At 40.1% G+C, this 21,996-nt stretch overlaps 1 protein-coding gene across 7 annotated transcripts in view; it reads right to left on the bottom strand.

Moving 5' to 3' along the window:
* Nucleotides 1-21,996, bottom strand: part of pcm1 (pericentriolar material 1) — a 173,252-nt gene that overhangs the window by 110,092 nt on the left and 41,164 nt on the right. For 6 of the 7 annotated variants that reach the window (XM_059648029.1, XM_059648026.1, XM_059648031.1 and 3 more), the window contains 5 exons: nt 21,007-21,116; nt 18,433-18,643; nt 9,612-9,810; nt 6,645-6,827; nt 532-716 (listed from right to left, as the gene is read on the bottom strand). In XM_059648029.1, the coding sequence (XP_059504012.1) occupies nt 532-716; nt 6,645-6,827; nt 9,612-9,810; nt 18,433-18,643; nt 21,007-21,116 (888 nt within the window). The remainder of the gene's footprint in view (nt 1-531; nt 717-6,644; nt 6,828-9,611; nt 9,811-18,432; nt 18,644-21,006; nt 21,117-21,996) is intronic. The other variant, XM_059648035.1, reaches the window with a different exon arrangement.

Genomic DNA, 21,996 nt, shown 5'->3' with positions numbered 1-21,996 from the left:
ATGCTGGCTTTCAGACCAAGACAACAACTGTCTCTGTTTTCACAATGTGACAGATATCATTCAGCAACAAGACTGTTAAGTAGAAAGGCACCAGCTAGAATCATGGTTCATACAATGATCGCTGGCAACAGTAACTGTAAGGCATCACCTTGATGGAACAAGTGTGCCAAAACTAGCTTCAAAGCTGAAAACATGAGTGGCTTTCTGCCTCATTGACATGTGCCATTTTAGAGCATGAGAATCCATTCACCTCTCAAGACTGTTTCAGATGGTGCTTCATAGTCTATCAGTATGAACCTTAACAGATATTTCTCCGCATCAAGGAAACCATTGTACTAATTATGAGCAGGTTGACTCTGTGCACTTTAAAACCTATAGCATGAAAATGCACTAACATTTTACTTTTTAAAAAATTGATGAAATTTGGATTTGACAAGAAAGATAAGTTCTTTGTATGCAGACTTCTTCACACAGGGATTGACTGTACAGTATAATGGGACAGGGAATCTTAGAACTGATGTTTGATCTTACACTCAACGTAGCTCACATGAGGTTCATCAGAAGGTAGCAGGACCTTTGAAGTTTGTAGATTTGTTGGCCTATTGTTGATTTCACACTCCGTGTTGAGAAGTCTTCCATTCCGGCAACTGGTTCCATTTTGCGGCACCATCCTGGAAGAGCCACTGATATCTGTCCAGTTACTCCTCTGTGGGTTTCTGTAGGAATGACATAAGTAGGTGTTAAAATATAAATGTAATCAATGCATCACTTAGCTATTTTTATAATGATACCTTTATTCAGATGTATAGTCAAGCTCAAACCCACCACAACAAAAGTAAAAGCTGCAAAATGGGTGTATTGGGTATTTCATGTTCTAAATAACAATGTGTCATCTCTCAAAAGGGGTTGACAGGCATTAAAGGAAATTATGTGTAAATTATTAGACCACATCTATGAATCAGCATCGACACTTTACAAACATATATAGCTCTTTGGAATATCAAAATTCCTTTTTGTTACAAATTTCCAATGACATTTACAATAGTGAGAAGGCTTTTTTGCACACATCTGACACTTTTGTCTACATTTAGAATGTAGAATCTTTCCAAGTGATCTCCCCATCTTTTGACCATTTTCATGGGGGAGATAACAGCTCAGTGGTATTATCGCTAGACTATTAATCGAATACCCAGGCAATGTTTTGGGGGTGTAGATTCGAATTTAACTGTGGAAGTGAGAGTCTAATGATGGCCAGGAATCCATTGCCAATTATTGGAAAAACCTATCTGGTTTACTGTCCGTCCTTTATGGAAGGAAACTGCCACCTTTATCTGCGCTGGCCAACATATGAATCAGCGAGTGGTCAATTCTTAAACTGCTTTCTAGGCAATTAGGAATGGGCTATAACTTCTGGGCTAGCCAGTGATGCTCTCATTCCATGAATGAATAAAAGAAATAATGGCTATGAGTGAAATATTAGCCATGTTAGTCTCTACATTTCATTCACTTGACCCCATCTCCTATGAGCTTGCAACAATAAATTTGCTAACACAAAGGAGTCAAGGTTATTCACTGGTAGAAAACCTTTTCCATTGTTAAGATTTAATGCTCATTCTCTCAACTGCCCTTGCTTGACCCTGAGCCATGACTCCATGAATGAATACTAAACCTTCATTTCCTGGACCATTGCTGGCTTAATTTTGTCTTGAGATCCTCGCACCACTAATTTCAACCTCATGAATGATTTCCATTCATTCTTGTCCCAATACACCAACTTACTTCGATATTTAGTTTTTAAACTCCGTTGAGAGTCTTTATCAAGCTACATCTGAAAAAAACTGGTACAGATCCTAGTTTTTTGGCCTCATTTTCAACATAAATGTAAAACTCATTTAACGATTTTTGATCTTGACAATAGAGGAACAAGTTAGCCATTTTAGCTTTTGAACATTGTCCTCCATTCCTTGTGATCATGGTTAGTTAGAAACCAACTCCACAATACCAACATTGCCACATATCCCATAAGACCTTTAAGTGGCAAAAATCTACCAACTCACGTTTCAATTAACAATTCAACACACAAGCTCCAAACTTCTACCACTCTTTGCATGAAAAAATATTTCTTAATTCACAATTGAAAGGTCTATCTCCAATTTTATGACAATGCACCCAAGTACTAAACTTCCCAAGTGTTGGAGCTAATTTACATAATTATTCTCTCTGGTCTGAAATCTTCACCCAAATAACTCTTTTACCATCTAAATTACAGGGAATACAACCCAAGTACCACATGCATAAATTCTCCTCTCAGCTCAGTCCTTGGGAGCCTTTGTGGTCAATCTATACATTCTCCCTCTGAACCAGAATATCATTCCTATGACGTGGGGACTAATGTTGTTCACGATACCATGGTTCTGGTTTGATCGAAGGCTTACATAATTTTTAATCCCTTTCGTTTTATTCCTCTATATTTAATATCAGCATTTCAATGGCTTATTTGTCTATTTACTCAAGAACAAATAGTAATAGGCACAAATGTCACCAGCCAAGAGACAGTCAAACCCCATGTACAAACTAAAAAACAATTACACCAAGATAACAAAGTGTGAAGCTGGATGAGCACAGCAGGCCAAGCAGCATCTTAGGGGCACAAAAGCTGACGTTTTGGGCTTAGACCCTTCATCAGAAAACAATTACACCAACTCAGTTTGTTCAGTCAGAAAAAAATGTCAATGTACTGCTCATCTTATTCTCTGTTACAGACTCTAACAAAAAAACGTTAAACAAATTAGTCTGAAATTAACTCATTTTGATTTGAGATTGTTCTGAAATGATGGAGTGATATGTGCAATTATTCAATCCAAAGCAACTGTTCCAAAGTTCTACTGATTCAGGAAATACTGTTGGCTTCAGCATTGTTTCAAACAACTTCTTTTAAAATTCTGCAGTAGAAACCACCTCATCTCAAGGATTTACCACACTTCGGTGCCACTATTTTTTCGACAACTGTTATCTTGTTGACATTAATTTTTTTGCGTTCTATTCCCAATTCATTAATATTTTCCCAGGGATTCTAGCATTCTACTTCTGCTAATACAGATCAGCAAGATTATCATTAAGCAAACTGAGGTGATGACAACAGGTTTCAAGGAACCACATTGTTACTGATATCCCATGCAATACTAAAATTTACATTGTTGTTGTCTTCTTCAAACTTATTTTCATACTCCAGCCGGAAAACTCTCCAATTCTTCCGCAAATAATGGCTCAAACAACCCCTATGCATTTTCACTGTTCTTTACTTAGCTGAGTTCTGAGGAAAGGGTCGTCGGACCCGAAATGTTAACACTGATTTTTCCTCACAAATGCTGCTAGGCCAACTGAACTTTTCCAACAAATTCTGTTTTTGTTCACTTAGTTGATGGTATTCTCAGATTTAAAATCATTTCTTTCAACTCAATACATAGTTCAGCAAAAGGAACATGAATTTGTATTTGCTATGTCAGTTTTTGCATTGGAAACACAGATCATTTTTGCTCACATGCTAATCAACCTCCCACCTTTTGCCATTTGCTTGATAAATCTTTTGGAATTCTATGAAGACATTATGAGCCAGGTGGACAACAGGGACCAAGGGGATGTGGTGTACCTAGATTTCCAAACGGCCTTCAACAAGGTGCCGCACAAGAGGCTGCTGCATAAGATAAGGATGCATGGCGTTAGGGGTAAAATATTAGCATGGATAGAGGATTGGTTGACTAACAGGAAGCAAAGAATGGGGACAAATGAGTGCTATTCTGGCTGACAATCAGTGACTAGTGGTGTGCCTCAGGGATCGTGTTGGGACTGCAATTATTTACAATTTATACAGATGATTTGGAGTTGGGGGCCACAAGTAGATATCAAAGCTTAAAGATGACACTAAGATGAGTGGCAGAGCAAAGTGTGCAGAGGACTGTGAAACTTGCAGAGGAACATAGATACATTGAGTGAGTGGGCAAAGGTCCAGCAGATGGAATACAATGTAAATAAATGTGAAGTCATACATTTTGGTAGGAATAATAGTGAAAAGGATTACTACTTGAATGGTAAAAAGTTGCAGCATGCTGCTGCTGTGCAGACGGACCTGGGTGTCCTGGTGCAGGAATCACAGAAGGTTGGTCTGCAGGTGCAACAAGTAATTAGGAACGCAAATGGAATTTTGTCCTTCTTTGCTAAAGGGATTGAGTTTAAAAGCAGAGAGGTTATGTTGCAGCCATACAAGGTGCTGGTGAGGCCACACCTGGAGTACTGCGTGCAGTTTTGGTCTCCTTACTTGAGAAAGGATGTGCTGGCACTGGAGGGGGTGCAGAGGAGGTTCACTAGGTTGATTCCAGAGTTGAGGGGGTTGGCTTATGAGGAAAGACCGAGTAGACTGGGATTACATTAATTGAAATTCAGAAGATTGGGGGGGGGGGGGGAATCAGATAGAAACATATAAAATTATGAAGGGAATAGATAAAACAAGAGGGCGTAGCCTCAAGATTAGAGGGAGCAGATTTAGGACTGAATTGAGAAGGAACTTCTTCACTCAGAGCGTTGTTAATTTATGGAATTCCTGCCCAGTGAAGTAGGTGACACTACTTCAGTAAACGTTTTTGAAGCTAAGGCAGATTTTGTTTTGAACAGCAAAGGAATTAAGGGGTACGGTGAGAATGCTGGTAAGTGGATCCGAGTCCACGAAAAGATCAGCCACGATCTCATTGAATGGCAGAGGGGCTTGAAGGGCTGGACAGCCTACTCCTGCTCCCAGGTTTTACGTTCATTATAGTAATAAATGTGTAATGCTGCTTTGTGCTGTTACCATAGATTCATAGAATCCCTACAGTGTGGAAACAGGCCCTTTGGCCTAACAAGTCCACACCAACCCTCAAGGCATCCCACCCAGACCCAAACCCGTAAAGCCCATCTAATCTACTCATCCCTGAACAATGTGACTAATTTAGCATGGCCAATACACCTAGCCTGAACATCTCTGGACTGTGGAAGGAATCCAGAGCACCCAGAGGAACCCAAGCAGACACAAGGCAAATGTGTAAAATCCACAGACAGACATCAGAGGGTGGAAAAGAATCCAGGACCTGGCAGTGTGAGGCAGCAGTGCTAACCACTGAGCCACCGTGTCAAAAGAACAGAACAGTTATCCTGAAGAAGAAAACTGAAGAAAATTTGAAGGAAACTTACAACTCTCAACTTTTTGTGGTCTATCTCAGGCTTTCCCACAAAATTTATTTCTATCTCTACAGATTGGTTTTCCAATTATGTCTCTTGCAAACCTTGTGACACCCGCAATTTCTTCAAAATACTTTTGCCATGCTACTGCCCGTAAGAACTCCATTCTCTTCAATGAGATTGTTCACCTTGCGCAGGTAGGTGTGGAAGTGATACAGCCAGTTCTAGTTTTGCTTTTGAAATATCATGCATCTCAAATTCAAAATGCATCTTGAAATAAGGGGCTGCACGGTGGCACAGACCAACAGGAAGCAAACAGTGGGGATAAATGAGTGCTATTCTGGCTGGCAATCAGTGACTAGTGGTGTGCCTCAGGGAATCGGTGTTAAAGGACCGCAATTATTTACAATTTATATAGATGATTTGGAGTTGGGGGCCACAAGTAGGGTGTCAAAGTTTGAAGATGACACTAAGATGAGTGGCAGAGCAAAGTGTGCAGAGGACTGTGAAACTTTGCAGAGGAACATAGGTACATTGAGTGAGTGGGCAGAAGTCTGGCACTTTGTGCAAATTTATGGCTGAGTTTGAAACATTCTTGATTAGTATGGGAATCAAGGTTTATGGGGAAAGGGCAGTAAAGTGGATGTGAGAAGTGTTGGTTCAGCCAAGATCTTACTGAATGGCAAAGCAGGCTGGTGGAGTCAAAGGCCCCATCGTGTTCACATTTGTTACAGTCTCAGTTTCCACAATACTCAATAAACTTGACACAGGAAAAAGCAGCCCTTCTGAATGGCAGCTCATCCACTACCTTGAATATTTAATCCCGCCACTACTGTTACAGTGGCTGTAGAGTGTACTATCCAGAAGACGCATTGCAGTGTCTCACCAAGGTTCCCACAACAGTACTATTAACACCTGCAAGGACATGGGCAGTAATGCATGAGAAAACAAACAACATTTATCCTCCAAGCCACACACTGTTCAACATGGAACCATAATTGTTACTGGGTCACATTCCTGGAACTGTTTTACAAACAGCATTCCTACTGTTTTCTGTACATTTGCTCATGGGATGTGAAGAGCGCTGATTATGACAGCATTCGTCGCCCTGGAGAAAGTGGTGGCGAGCTGCCTTCTTGAACCGTTTGCAGCCCTTGAGATGTAGAGATGCTGGCAGTTCAAGAAGGCAGTTCACCAACACCTTTAGAAAATAAGAAAACTCAAGGGCAATTTGGAGTGAGGAATAAAAGCAGGCCTCCAACTATTCTCATATCCCATAAACAAGTACATATCCATATTAAAACATAAGCAAACAATAATAATCACATCATAATTTTCTAAATTACTGATGAATCACAGGTTTTTAAGTTGTGTTCTTTATCACTCCTGCAAAATAACGCATAACATTTATCCCACTACTTATTTACTCTCACCTGATGTTTGAGATTGTCTCTGGATTCCCCTGGTCAGAGTAGTACAAAGATTCTTCCTCAGTCTCATTATCATCATCTTTTGTATGCTCATTGACAGCATCAGTCATCATATCTGAAGTCTGCTGATAATAATCAATCAATTCACGCAATTCATTTAGCCTCTTGTGAACTTCCTTGAGTTTTCTAAGGGAAGGAGTTTTGAACAGTTCACCATGACAACTTGATTTTAGAAGTTTCAGAACAAAAAAAGTTGAATTTGGAATGATAAATCCAAACTACCAAAGAGAAATAGACAAAATAGTGACATTATCAACCAACTTATCCTACTAAAAGCTGTACCTTCATCGCTGAATTCAAAGTTAAGCTATGTGACATTGCTGTTGTAACTTGTCCCTGTTCCAAGTTCAGGTACCAGTGAAATTTATGGGTTGGAATTTTTGCAGAGCCATTAAATCATGGCATCCTCACCCCAAAACCAGTAATCTTAACGTAGGAGGGGAAAATAATTCAGAGTTCTAACAGTGTAAACTTTACCACTGTTCTAATTGTCAGATAAATTAATTCCAAAATATACTTTCAGTTTACACCCTCAATGAGTAGACCATAAAAATCATCAATGATATCATTTCAGTGAATTAAAATAGAAAATAATAAATTTCACATTTAATTAACATAATTAACATTTAATTTAATTAACATTAATTTCAACTGTAGTTTCTTGCACAAGTCTGCTCGCTTTATTTTTGTTACAGAATTTAATGTGTATAAGTTCTACTTTTGAATAATGTCAGGTTTTCACTTGTTACCACAGTTTAAGTTATTGGAAAAAATTATACAATAAAATGTGAAATTGCTCAATCTGATAGATTTTATTTGGACACAACTGCTGATACAAATATTTATTCTTCTTATTTTCTCTGGTCTCTCCTGAAGGCACTGACACCTTTCTACAGAAAGAGTTACTGCAACCAGTGATCTCCATTACAGCACATTTGGTGTGTCAATAGGTTGTTCAGCCTGAGACAACAAGAATGAGCATGTTGTTCATTCTATGTACACAGTTCAGTAATGGATGGCATTTACCAATGGAAAGCCAGAATAACTTCACCTCCACTAAGCAGCGGCAGAGAAGACAATTATAGCATCATCAACTCCAAAGATTAGCTCAGTTTACTTGGAACCATATTATGTTGCTTGGCGCAGCTACACTCAAGATGAATTCTAACCAGTTAAAAGCTACAAAGATGTCTTAATCTTACAATATTACATAAAGCAAATGCACTGATTAATATATACTTTCAAGAAAAGATACTGGCTATGAATTCCTTTGATTTCTCTGAAAATAAAAAAATACATTTTTTCATTGTGACTAGCAATGTTTGAATACTATTATTTGTTCAGACTTCTTTCTACAAAAACCATTAAATACTGCATTCGAACAATTCAAAACATCATTTAGTATGTTGGGTCATGGTGTAGCACAATACATAAAAGCACAATACATAATACTGAAGCGTTACCATGGAGGTTTTGCACTTGTGCTCTAATCTGAGCAGTAGATAAGATGGGAAACTAACCAGAGGCCAGGTGCCATTTTGGTGGTTCTAAAGATGGGAATTGCTGTAAATCTTTTGCATTTTCCCATCAATGGCACTGCAGTGCAGGCAAAAGCACAGGAGCAGACTGAATAAATTCCAACTCAACTCCAACTGGCAGTTTGCAATAGATGATAAACCAAAATAAGACTCACGCCTTGCAACAAAAAGTTTTGGATAAGAAGTTTAGATTGAAAGCTTAAATCCTTCCTTTTTTTTATTAAAAAGGAGTCAAATTCTATTTCAGTAAAAAAAATTAAAATTACTCAAACTATCTGCCACTTGCTCCAGATTCTGAATCAGCAATATCTAAAGTATTATCTGTCAGGGCAATCAGTATCGAAGTTGGCAAGTCATGTTGCAGTTGCACAAGATTTTAGTTAGCTCATATTTGGAGTATTGGTTGCCACAGATTTATCAGGATGTTGCCTGAGCTGGAGTATATTTGTAAGAGGAGAGGCTGGACAAACTTGGATTGTATTTGCTGGAGTGTTGGAGGCTGAAGGGCAACCTGATAGAAGTACATAAAATATGAGAGGCATGGTTGGGGCAGGTAGTCAGAGATTTTTCTCAGGGTAGAAATGTCAAATATTCGGTTGCACAGGTTTAATGTGAGAGGGGAAGGTTTTCAGGAGACCTGCAAGGCAAGTTGTTTTTACACAGTGGGTTCTAGGTGCCTGGAAGGTTGCAGAAGCAGATCAATAGCACGAACACATAAATAGGCAGGTATAGCGGGAGAAGGACCATGTGCAGGCAGACAGGACTAGTGTAGAATGGTATCATGGTCAGAACGCACATGGTGAGCTGAAGGGCCTGTTCTTGTGCTGGACTTTCTATCTTCTATATTTTGTCATTACTGTTTTAGTCTGTTCACTGCCTGATAGCTGGATAAATTGACATGCTGGCCAAGAAGCCACAATCAAGAATGGTCGATGAATGTCGAGCAACTTGGAAAACACTGGCTGGTAGATCTGATGCTAGCATCATGCTCTTCTTTGCCAAAAGGGAACACTATATAAATGCTATATACTTGCCCACAACAGGTTTCTTGGAAATTCAAACATGACACAACTAAAAATGCCAGCAGATGCATTTGTGACAGATCAGGTTTCCCAAACTTGATGAATTAACGTCATCCCAAATAACAGGGATTCAAAATCCATCCTCTCACTTATTCTTAGATTAGTTTTCAAAAAGCAAAATTGGAGGGAAAGAGAATATATGATAGTTGTGTTCTTAATTGCAAAATTTAATGACAACTCTCAAGAAACAAATGAAACCCTGAGTATTAGTATGAATCACATGCTGTAACCATGGACATCAGATTATACTGAAGTACAGATTGATTTTAAAGTGTGGTTTCAAATCATACTTTAATTTCTTCCTAGGATTAGGATTATCTTGTGCATCATTCTCATGCTGGGAGGGCATGGAATCCAAAACACATGCTGAGGAGGCCAGGCTGCTGGGTTCCCTGTTGATGGCAGTGTCAGCTTCTGCAGGTGCTGAAAGGCAACTTCTTTGATCACTCTTGTGAGATGAGCAAGGTACAGCAGGAGCACTGGAGCAAACTAGAAAGCAAGACCAAAATTTAGCTTTTCATTTCCTTATTCAACATAGTTGTCTTTACATTAATTGACTAACTTTACCATAATGGGTACAGTGATATAATTTCACTGACTAAAACATGACGGATAAAATTTAAATGTTTCCTAAGTGTTGAGACCCTTGTGCTGTCATAAAGAAATACATATTTAACAAAGATTTGGACCATCGGTCGAAAGTTTGACACTAAAAACGTAAGACAAATGGAGTAACACACTAATGAGGAACGCAGGAACAGGAGTTGGCCATTCAGCCCATCTCATGTGTTCAGTCATTCAATCCAAACATAGACGATTATCCACTTCAATGTCTTAATCCCACACTGACTCCTTTATGTCATTGACAGATATCCACATACCTAACTCTACTTTAAACATAATCAATGTTTGAGATTCCACAGTTCTCTGGTGCGCAACATCGCAAGTTTCACAACCCTTTGAACAGGAAAAAAAAACTCCTCACCTAAGGCCAAAATGGTTTCACACTTCAGTTTAACATTTACCCCAGTTCATTCATTTGACACATGGTGTTCTCAAGTTCAAAACAACACTAGAAGATTACGTTTAACTAAAAAATTAATTTTTCAATGAACTGATATGATTTTATATGAAGTGCAAACATTTGCACGGCGCTCTGAAAAACATAAATGTAGAGCTAATTGGATAGTTCTTTTGAAAAATCTGTCCAACGAAGATTTGGTCAAGTATTCATCTTGTCTACTCAAATAGATGTAATCTCAGTATTATTACCTGGGTCAGACTTTAATATTATGCGCTTTCTGCCAATTTAAGAGATGAATATATGGTTCAAAGACTGATGCAGAAGAAATGGGTTCCAGTACTGACCAAGTAGAGGTTGTATTGTTGGGACCAGGTACACCTGAATGGTGTTGAGACACATATTCTAGTGAACCAATTAACTCGGGACAGGGTATGTGGAACAGGTGGAAACCCCTGGAAGAGGTCCCAGTAACTAGTGGACAGAGGGGGTGGAGGAAGACCGACCAAGAGAGCCACTCCATGCTGTCTCTGTCTGTCTGTCTGTCTCTCTCTCTCTCTTCTTCCCCCTGTTCTCCCTTGGATTCTAACCTCTGCAGCCCTCCACTCTCCCTTGATTCTCTTGACTTCTCCCCACTACCATCCCAATCTCTTATCCCAACCCCTAACCCTCATCCTAACCACCAAAATCTGCACAAAAGCAGTCTAGAGGAAATGTCTATATACGGAATGATAGAAAGGGGCAGAGAATAATGAATCACGGAATGCACCAATAATCAAGGCTAGATACGTCAGATAACAAAAGGACAAAAACTAAATTTCTGTAATTGAATGTGTGTATCAATTATAAATCAAACTATTTGATAGCATACATTGAAGTAAATATGATTTGACTAACATTCTGGACAAGTGGCTGAAGCATAATAAGGATTGGGTTCTGAATAATGAGAGGTACATGACACTCAAGCAGAATAAGAAGCTGGATGAAGCGGGGAGGGGGGGGCTAGCCCCATTCATTAAGGATTGCTTCTGTCTTCACATTGAAGACAAATAACATCACAAAAAGTGAGAGGGAGAAACTGAAGGAAATGGGTATTACTAGGGAAAGTGTGTTAGGGAAACCGATGGTATTAAACACTGATAAATCCCCAGGGCACAGGAATCTACATCTCAGAGTCCTTAAGGAAGTGGCCCAAGAATTAATGAATGCATCGATGGTCATCCTTCAAGATTCTTTGATTAATTATCATCACATGTATCAAAATACAGTGAAAAGTGCCATACCACATGCCAATCAAATCATACCTTACGCAAGTACATCAGGGTCAGAGAACAGAATGCCGAATGTAGTGTAACAGCTACAGAGGTGCAGAGAAAGATCATTTTCATTATATGACACAAGTCCGAAAACAGCGGGGACGCTGTTCGTAAATCTATTGGTATGCATTTTCAAACTTCTATATCTTGTGCCTGATAGAAGAGGGTGGAAGAGAGGATAACTGGGGTGGGAAGAGCCTTTTATCCTGTTACTTGCTTTCCTGAAGGAGTGGGTAGAGCAGACAGAATCAATGGAAGGAAAGTTGGTTTTCTTGATGGGCTAGGGTGCATTCACAACTCTCAAATTTCTTGCAGCCTTAAGCACAGCAGTTACCATACCAAGTGGTGATGCATCGATAGGATGCTTTCTAGGATACATCTATAAAAATTTGTAACAGTCATTGCGCATGTCAAATTTCCTTAGCCTACTGAAGCAGTAGAGGCATCGGTGTGCTTTCTTAACTGTAGCATTGACATGGATGGATTGGGATAGGTCATTGGTAATATTTACTCCTCGGAACATGAATCCTTCAAACAACTACACCTCAGCAACACTGATACAGACAGACGCACGTGCTCCACTCCGCCTCCTGAAGTTGACGACCAGCTCTTTCATTTTACCAACATAAAGGGAGAGATTGTTGTCTTTACACCATGCCACTGAGCTGTTAATCTCCTTCCTATGCTGTTTTGTTGTTGTTTTGTTGAGACCTGACCTATGGTTGCATTATCAACAAATTTGTAAATGAAATTAGAGTTGAATTTGGACACAGAGTCATGAGTGTATCAAAAGTATTCTAAGGGGCACTGGTGTCAAGGATTATTGTGGACCAAATGTTGTCGCCTATGTTGACAAGTTGGGTACAGTACTTGCGAATTAGAAGGAAGGATGTTAGAATTTATTTCTAAAAATGATTGGTGGGTAAGAGTGTGTGGTCCCTTTAAGAGGGGATGTGCTTTTTTAAGCTTGGAGATTTAAAGAAAAGTCTGCTAGCAGATCTGGATGCACAGACAGTTCTACAATTGAAACAAATGTATCAATTGGCTATGTGATTAGCAACCTAGGCTTGCTGACAGATCGGGGTATGAAGAAGAGGGGTGTTTAAAAATCAGTGCGAGAGCAAACTGCCATCAGAATAGTAAAACTCTGAGTCTTACAGAAAAGCTTTAGGCGCTCTGATTAAGCACCATCGAGAAGGTACCAGGGCACTCTAGGCTGATATTCTTGGCACAAGGATTCAACAAAGAAAGAATTTCTGACTGAAGAATAGTGGAAAAGGTACAGAATATTCCAGAAGATGCATCCTGACTATGGTTTTGAGAGTCTAAGTTTTAATTCATTTTTCTTATTATTTTGGCTTATATAAGTGGGCCTTGTTTTTATTGGAACAACATGCTATTAGAATTTTGTTCTGTTCAAGGACAGTTGGTAGTTAAGGCGAAGTGCTTGATTTGTTAGCAGGTCTGTTAATTTGTTCACTGACAGTATTAGATAAATAAATCGTTACTTGTTGCTTATACTTGTTGATTATCAGGGATTTGCTTCGTTTAAGCTCTCCTTTAAACAGATTGGGAGGTGAAAGACAGGTTATACCATTTTTCCTATTTCCTTTAGCAGATTACGAGACAAGGCAGGCTTCTTTGGGTGCAGAGTTCTGAGAAAGGGTCACCGGACCTGAAGCGTTAACTCTGTTTTCTCCTTCACAGATGCTGCCAGACCTGCTGAGATTTTCCAGCTACTCTGTTTTGTTCCTGATTTCCAGCATCCACGGTTTTTATTTCAGTTTTTATTAAGCTTCTATGGGTGTTTCCGTTCTTATTATCAGAGAGGTCTAATCTCCATTCCGTATCACCTATCCCTATGAATTGTGGTTTATAGTTCAAGAGGTCAAGGATTCAGTTTAAGACCATAAGACACAGGAGGGGAAGTAAGGCCATTCGGCACATCGAGTCCACTCCGCCATTTAAATCATGGCTGATGGGCATTTCAACTCCACTTCCCTGCACTTTCCCCGTGGCCCTTGATTCCTTGTGAGATCAAGAATTTGTCAATCTCTGCCTTGAAGGCATTCAACATCCCGGCCTACACTGCACTCCGTGGCAATGAATTCCACAAGTCCACCACTCTCTGGCTGAAGAAATGTCTCCTCATTTCCGTTTTAAATTTACCCCCTTTAATTCTAAGGCTGTGCCCACGGGTCCTAGTCTCCCCGCCTAACAGAAACCACTTCCCAGCGTCCACACTTTCTAAGCCACACATTATCTTATAAGTTTCTATTAGATCTCCCCTCAACCTTCCAAACTCTAATGAATACAATCCCAGGATCCTTTGCCGTTCATCGTACGTTAAACCTACCATTCCAGGGATCATCCGTGAGAATCTCCGCTGGACAGGCTCCAGGGCCAGTATGTCCTTCCTGAGGTGTGGGGCCCAAAATTGGACACAGTATTCTAAATGAGGCCTAACTACAGCTTTATAAAGTCTCAGAAGCATATCACTGCTTTTATATTCCAAACCTCTTGAGATAAACGACAACATTACATTCGCTTTCTTAATCACGGACTCCACATGCAAGTTAACTTTTAGAGAATCCTGGACCAACGCTCCCAGATCCCTTTGTACTTCTGCTTTATGAATTTTCTCACCATTTAGAAAATAGTCCACGCCTGTATTCTTTTTTCCAAAGTGCAAAACCTCGCATTTGCTCATGTTGAACTTTAGCAGCCATTTCCTAGACCACTCTCCTGAACTGTCTAAATCTTTCTGCAGCCTCCCCACCTCCTCAGTACCTACCTGCCTGGCCACCTATCTTCGTATCATTGGCAAACTTGGCCAGAATGCCCCCAGTCCCTTCATCCAGATCATTAATATATAACGTGAACAGCTGCGACCCCAACACTGAACCCTACTGGACACCACTCGTCACTGGTTGCCATCCCGAAAAAGAGCCTTTTATCACAACTCTCTGCCTTTTGTCAGACAGCCAATTCTTAATCCAAGCCAGTACCTCAGCTCGAGCACCATGGGCCCTCACCTTGCTCAGCAGCCTCCCGTGAGGTCTTTTGGAAGCCTAGATAAATAACATCTACTGGGTTTCCCTGGTCTAACATACATGTTACCGCCTCAAAGAATTCTAACTGGTTTGTCAGGCACAAACTCCCCTTACTAAATCCATGCTGATTAAATCCAAGTTTCAACAGACTCCTTCCTGGAAAGGAATAACTGATGTACAAAAAGAGGCTGGATCAATTACAACTATGTTCACTGTAGTTTAGAAGAATCATAGGGAAATGTCATAGAAGCCTTTAAATATTTCATCAGGAAAAGACAGGGTAAACAAAGGGTGTTCCTGATTGTACTGTCCAGAACCAGGGGTAACAGGCTAAGGATATGGGTAGGCAATATAGGACTGAGATGAGGAGAAATTTCTTCACCTCCAGAGGAGGGAGGCTGTGGAATTCTCTGCCAGATAGTGGTTAAGGCCAAAACACATTGTCTTCAAAAAGGAGTTGGAGTTGGAGTTGGAGTTCTCAGAGCTGAAGGAATCAAAGGGAGAAAGGAGGAACAGGGTACCCAGTCGGATAATTATCTATGAATGCCAGAACAGATTGGAAGGGTGAAATGGCCAACAGCTGTTCCTTTTCTTTTGATCTTTTTTACTTTTATTCCTGTTCCTATCTTCTATGTTTCTATATTTTACATCCAGTTTCAAAAAGATTACTAAAATTTTAAACGTAAGGGCAACTATGTGGGCATAAAAGCTGGGCAAGCTGAAACAAGCTGGCGTACTTGGCTACAAGATAGCTTAAAAAAAAAATCAGTGGCAGACATTTGATGGGATATTTCAGAAGTATTCCAAGCAGTACTTGGTAAACTGATCAAGCCGCAGACTGACAAATCTCTGGGTCCAGATGGGCTTCATTGTAGGGTCTTGAAAGAAACGTTCAGGAGGTAATAGATGCATCGAGGCCGATTTTTCAAAACTTTGGTGGTTCAGTGGTTAGCACTAATGCCTCACAGTATCAGGGACCCTCAGGTGACTCTGAATGGAGTTTGCACATCCTCCCCCTGTCTGCGTGGATTTTCTCCAGGTGCTCCAGTTTCCTCCCACAGTCCAAAGATGTGCAGGCTAGGTGGACTGGCCATGCTAAATTGCCCATAGTATTCAGGGGTGTGTAGATTAGGTGGGTTATAGGGGGATGGGTCTGGGTGAGATGGTGTAAGAAGAATCGGTGTGGACTTGTTGGGCTGAAGGGTCTGTTTCCACACTGTAGGGATTCTATGATTTGAAGTCCCTAGATTCAGGCAACTTTCCATCAGACTGGAAAGTAGCAAACGTCACACCATTATTGAAGAAGGGCTGGATCACTTAATGCTTGAAATGTCACAGAAAGGTGTTAGAGTTAATGAAAGAGATTATAGCTGCACACTTCAAACTAAAATCATTCAGCACAATTTTGTGAAGGGGAAATCATGTTAACCAATTTTTTTAGAATTCAGTGAAGAAGTAAATTTGTTGTGGATAAAGGGGAGCTGGTAATGTTCTGCACATGAATTTCCACAAAACATTTGCTCAGGTGCCATAGATATAATAGCAAAAAACCTCTTGGTGTAAGGGATTAACATGTTAGAATAGATAGAAAATCGGTTGACTGGCAGACAGAATATATATGGGTCTTTGTCTGATCAGTCAGAAGAAAAGTGTGAAAATCTTCAGGGTTTGTGATTAGGGGCCTCAACTCTGAAAATATTTTCATTGACTGAGATGAGATGAGTACCTAAAAGCAGAAGCTAAATTTGTACTTGACACAATGATAGTTCAAAAAGCATATTGTAAAGATGACACAAATGAGTCATGAAAGAGTTTGCATAACAGTAATAAAAGTTGAGAGTAGGCAAAAATTTAGCAAATGGAGTGTAATGTGGGAAAACGTGAAGTTGCTCACTTAGGCAAGAAAAGTGAAACAGCAGTTTTATTTAAACAGACCAACTGTGCAAATTCAAGGTGCATAAAGATTTAGGTGTTCTAGTGCATTAGTCACAAAAAGTTAGTATGCAGGTACAGGTAATCAAGAAGGCTACTGAGATGCTCACCTTTATTACGACAGGAAACGAACATAAAGGTAAAGTCATCATGGGCCGAAGGGCCTGTACTGTTCTATGTAAAGATGTTAGGCTTCAGCAATAGACAAGAGCACCCTTCTCCAAATCTGTGTCCAGTTTTAGTCTCCTTATTTTGAGGAAAGATGTACATACACTGGCAGTGGTTAAGAGGAGTGGTATGTCCTCGGAGGATAGTTTGGATAAGCTGGGCTTGTTTCGCCTATAGTTTAGAAGAGTGGTAAACGTTTGCTGATGCTAAATTCCGACGACACAAGCTCACCACAGATGTCTTTTAATACAACGTCAATTCTTAAAATTAATGGAAAATCTTTAAAGAACGTGCTTTTCTCTTCATCTCTCTACTTTTTACATTAAGGGCTGGGTCAGTTATTATCATTCGTAATTTCATTTCGGATTTCACTGCTACTATAGACGTTCCTTGGTGTCAGCAAATGCAGCCTTTCAAAACAGAGGGATAAATTTTTTTTAGGAAATGGGATCAAAGTTCACCTGGGTAGATAGGAATGTAGAATTCAAACATAAACAGATCAGCTATGATTTTATTATATGGTGCAGCAGGATTAAGGATCAAATATGGTCTACACCTGCTGCTATTATTATATTCCTATTCTATGAACCATGGATGTTGAAAGAGTGCAAGGAGATAGAGGGGTTCAGGGAAGAGAATGCTTTCAACTAAAAAGCTTCAAGAAGTAGCCACGAACAGTTAGGGGAAGACAGGACTGCACAATCAAAGATCACGGTCAAGCAAGAAAGCCTGTGCTAGAGTGTGATTCTCAAAAGATTACAAATAAGGAAATTACAGGGAATTTGGAAATGGAAAATCAAATTCAATCAATGAACACACTGGTGATAGATAAATGGGTTGATGTGACATGGGCAATAGTTTCAATAAATGATCAATCATCACAGTTGTGCCAACTAATCTGATTGTTTGCAGCTGGAACAAAGTAATCATAGATTGATTTTACAGAAGGGAAAGAAAACATTCTGCCCTTACCGACTCTCTGAAAGAGCAACTTAACTGGTCCTGCTATCTCACCCTTTCCCCAAATCCTTGCAATGCATTTTAAAATTTCAGACGCTTAGCCAATTGTCTTTTTAAAGTCACAACCGAATCTGCCTTGAGCACACTCTCGAATAATGCATTCCAAATCCATACTACTTGCTGTAAAACAGTTTTATAATAACATGATTGCTTCTTCAATTACCTTAAATCCATCCGCTCTTGTTCTTGGCTCTGATAGACAATTTCTGTCTATCCATTCTGACTGGATCCATCATGATATGGAATACCAATGAAATCTTCTCTCAAACTTAAGAAAAAGGGCCCTTTTTCAATCTATCCACATCTGTGAAACCATTCTTCATAATGTTCTTTACTCCCATATCCTCCCTGACGTGTGATGCCCAAAATTGAACACTCTACTCCAGCCAAAGTTCTACCAATGATTTATAAACGTTCACGTAACACCTTGCTTTTGTAGTCTATGCCTCTTATTTCTGAAGCCTACAATCCCGTAAGCCGATCTCAATATTTAAATCTATAACAACTTGGGATAAAAGAATTTTTAATGCTATTTCAGCATCATAGATAGTCTGACTGGTATTTGCAATCACACTATCCAAATGATAATCTTGACACTTACAGGAGCTGTTGTTAACATGCTGGTCTCTGAGTACATGCAATTCATCAAGTAGTTTATCCATTCTCTCTTTCTTGCCTTGCAAAACTTTCAGCTTATTAACCAGCTGGACTTTTTGTTCTGACAAGTGGTCTGACGTTGAGGAAACTCTGCTCCTGGAAACCTCGTGTGTCAGTGACAGACTTTCTGCTTGTCTCCTGTTGTCAGGGACTGACTGCAGTTGCAAAAGAACACATATTGACCAGAGAATGAATAACAGATTAATAACTTCAACCGAAGCAACTCTAAAATTACGAAGAACATAGAACATAACAGCACAGTACAGGCCCTTCAGCCCTCGATGTTGTGCCGACCTGTCATACCGATCTCAAGCCCGTCTAACCCACACTATTCCATGTACATCCATATGCTTGTCCAATGACAACTTAAATGTACCTAAAGTTGGCGAATCTACTACCGTTGCAGGCAAAGCGTTCCATTCCCTTACTACTCTCTAAGTAAAGAAACTACCTCTGACATCTGTCCTATATCTTTCACCCCTCAATTTAAAGCTATGCCCCCTCGTGCTCGCCGTCACCTTCCTAGGAAAAAGGCTCTCCCTATCCACCCTATCTAACCTTCTGATTATTTTATATGTTTCAATTAAGTCATCTCTCAACCTTCTTCTCTCCAATGAAAACAGCCTCAAGTCCCTCAGCCTATCCTCGTAAGGCCTTATCTATGTCTCTCTGCAACCTACAGCATCCTTCGTCACTATCCACAACTCCACCGACCTTAGTGTCGTCTGCAAATTTACTAACCCATCCTTCCACGCCCTCATCCAGGTCATTTATAAAAATGACAAACAGCAGTGGACCCAACACCGACCCCTGCGGTACACCACTAGTAACTGGTCTCCAGGATGAACATTTCCCATCAACTTCTACCCTCTGTCTTCTTTCAGCAAGTCAATTTCCAATCCAAACTGCCATATCTCCCACAATCCCATTCCTCCGCATTTTGTATAATAGCCTATTGTGGGGAACCTTATCGAATGCCTTGCTGAAATCCATATACACCACATCAACCGGTTTACTCTCATCTACCTGTTTGGTCACCTTTTCAAAGAACTCAATAAGGTTTGTGAGGCACGACCTTTCCTTCACAAAACCGTGCTGACTATCCCGAATCAATTTATTCTTTTCTAGATGATTATGAATCCTATCCCTTATAACCTTTTCCAACACTTTACCAACAACTGAGGTAAGGCTCACTGGTCTATAATTACCAGGGTTGTCTCTACTCCCCTTCTTGAACAGGGGAACCACATTTGCTATCCTCCAGTCATCTGGCACTATTCCTGTAGACAATGACGAGTTAAAGATCAATGCCAAAGGCTCGGCAATCTCCTCCCTGGCTTCCCAGAGGATCCGAGGATAAATCCCATCCGGCCCAGGGGACTTATCTACCTTCACCGTCTGAAGGATTTCTAATACCTCTTCCTTGTGAACCTCAATCCCACCTAGTCTAGTAGCCTGTATCTCAGTATTCTCCTCGACAACATTGTCGTTTTCTAGAGTGAATACTGTTGAAAAATATTCATTTGGCGCTTCCCCTATCTCATCTGACTCCACACACAACTTACCACTACTATCCTTGATTGGGCCTCATCTTACTTTCATCATTCTTTTATTCCTTAAATACATATAGAAAGCCTTAGGGTTTACCCTGATCCTATCTGCCAACAACTTCTCATGTCTCCTCCTGGCTCTTCTGAGCTCTCTCTTTAGGTCTTTCCTGGCTACCTCATAGCCCTCAAGTGCCCTAACTGAGCCTTCACATCTCATCCTAACATAAGCCTTCTTCTTCCTCTTGACCAGAGATTCCACCTCCTTCGTAAACCACGGCTCCCGCACTCTACAGCTTCCTCCCTGCCTGACAGGTACATACTTATGTCGGACACACAGGAGCTTTTCCTTGAATAAGCTCCACATTTCTAATGTGCCCATCCCCTGCAGTTTCCTTCCCCATCCTATGCTCCCTAAATCTTGCCTAATCTCATCGTAATTGCAAAGGTTTTGTAAAATTTCAGAAGAACATGACATTTAAATTAAAGTAAAAGTTAAATCAGCCTTCTTGCTTTCTGCAGCTTTCATCTGCTGATCTCACCTGCAGATCACCAGGTCTTTCACCTCCTCTCCATCAATCTCCTTCCATTCTTGAGCCTCCATGCCTTCTGCCCTTCAGTTGCTCTCTAACATATCCCTCTCCACCACACTTGTTTTCCAGGTACTAAGCCCCTTCCCTCCCGTTTTCAGCAATAAACTAACGATGGTAGCATAAATAACACAGTACGGAACTGGAGAAATACAGCAGGACAGGCAGCATCAGAGGAGCAGGAAAGCTGACATTTCAGGTCAGGACCCTTACGAAACGTCAGCTTTGCTGCTCCTCTGATGCTGCCTGGGTTGTTGTGTTCCTCCAGCTCCACACCATGTTATCTCTGACTCCAGCATCGGCAGTTCTTACTATCTCATGGTAGCATAAAACTGAGTGCAACTTTGAAAAATGGCAATTCATCATCATGAAATTACATACCTGGGAGTTCTGGAGCTGGTTGTGGAATCGCTGGATCAAATCATTTAGTTCTTCATTGAGCTCAGATGTTAAGCTTAGTCCCGAAACACTACCAGTTGTCTCAGTTACAACTATTGGTAACAAAAAAAAAATCAGCATATTTTGCATCCGAAGTGTATTTAAATGTTTTGTATCAAAAGGGTTTTTTTTTAAACAACACAACATTGTGCTAATTTAAATAGCTTTTCGGTACAGAATGCTAACTACTGTACAATATAAAATTGAGTCAATAACCTGCACTTGATTCAATGATTTTTTGATCAAGACCTGTGAAAAGGGGGCAATATACCACAAAACTAGTGTTTTATTCCTCTGTTCAATTGGAGCTACTATAGTCTACCTGGCCTAACAAGGAAAAATCAAACTATTATAAGAAGTTATATCTTGATCTCATCTGAAGTTAATAAAAGTTTCAAAATCTCAGGCTTTGGAACTGAATATTACATTGGCCTACACATTAGGAGTTACAGATGAAACTCCTAGTTTTGAATGGAATTGTTTGCAATTAGTTCTTTTCAAGTTATCCTCTGCACAAAATTGTTAGAACATATGTGATATAGTTTACTACAATCCTTTGGAAGTCACCTTGGCAAATTTCTGGATAACAGGACAAGCTACAATAATTATCAATGTAATTTAGAGCTCTCGGGTGGTCCTCAAGTTGCACCGAAGCACAACATAAATGTCAAGAAGACGACCCTTCTCTTATTTTGGTCTAAATTGCAAGCTGGCTTTCTAATCAATCGTTACCCGAAACACTACCCAGGTAGTGTCTCCCACCCATCCTCCTCCTCGAACCAAAAAAAAGGTTCTGTGTGCCTGATTGGTAAGGTAACAAGTTTATTTTTTATTCTTTATTTTTTAAGTCTTGGGAATTTAGAATAATGGGAACAGAGGTCAGGGCAGTTGAATGTTCCTCCTGGAGAATGTGGGAGGTAAGGGTCACCACTA

This window comes from Stegostoma tigrinum, chromosome 1 (genome assembly GCF_030684315.1).
Source record: "Stegostoma tigrinum isolate sSteTig4 chromosome 1, sSteTig4.hap1, whole genome shotgun sequence".
NCBI classification, from domain to species: Eukaryota; Metazoa; Chordata; class Chondrichthyes; order Orectolobiformes; family Stegostomatidae; genus Stegostoma; species Stegostoma tigrinum.
This window is presented reverse-complemented; position numbering and strand designations above follow the sequence as displayed.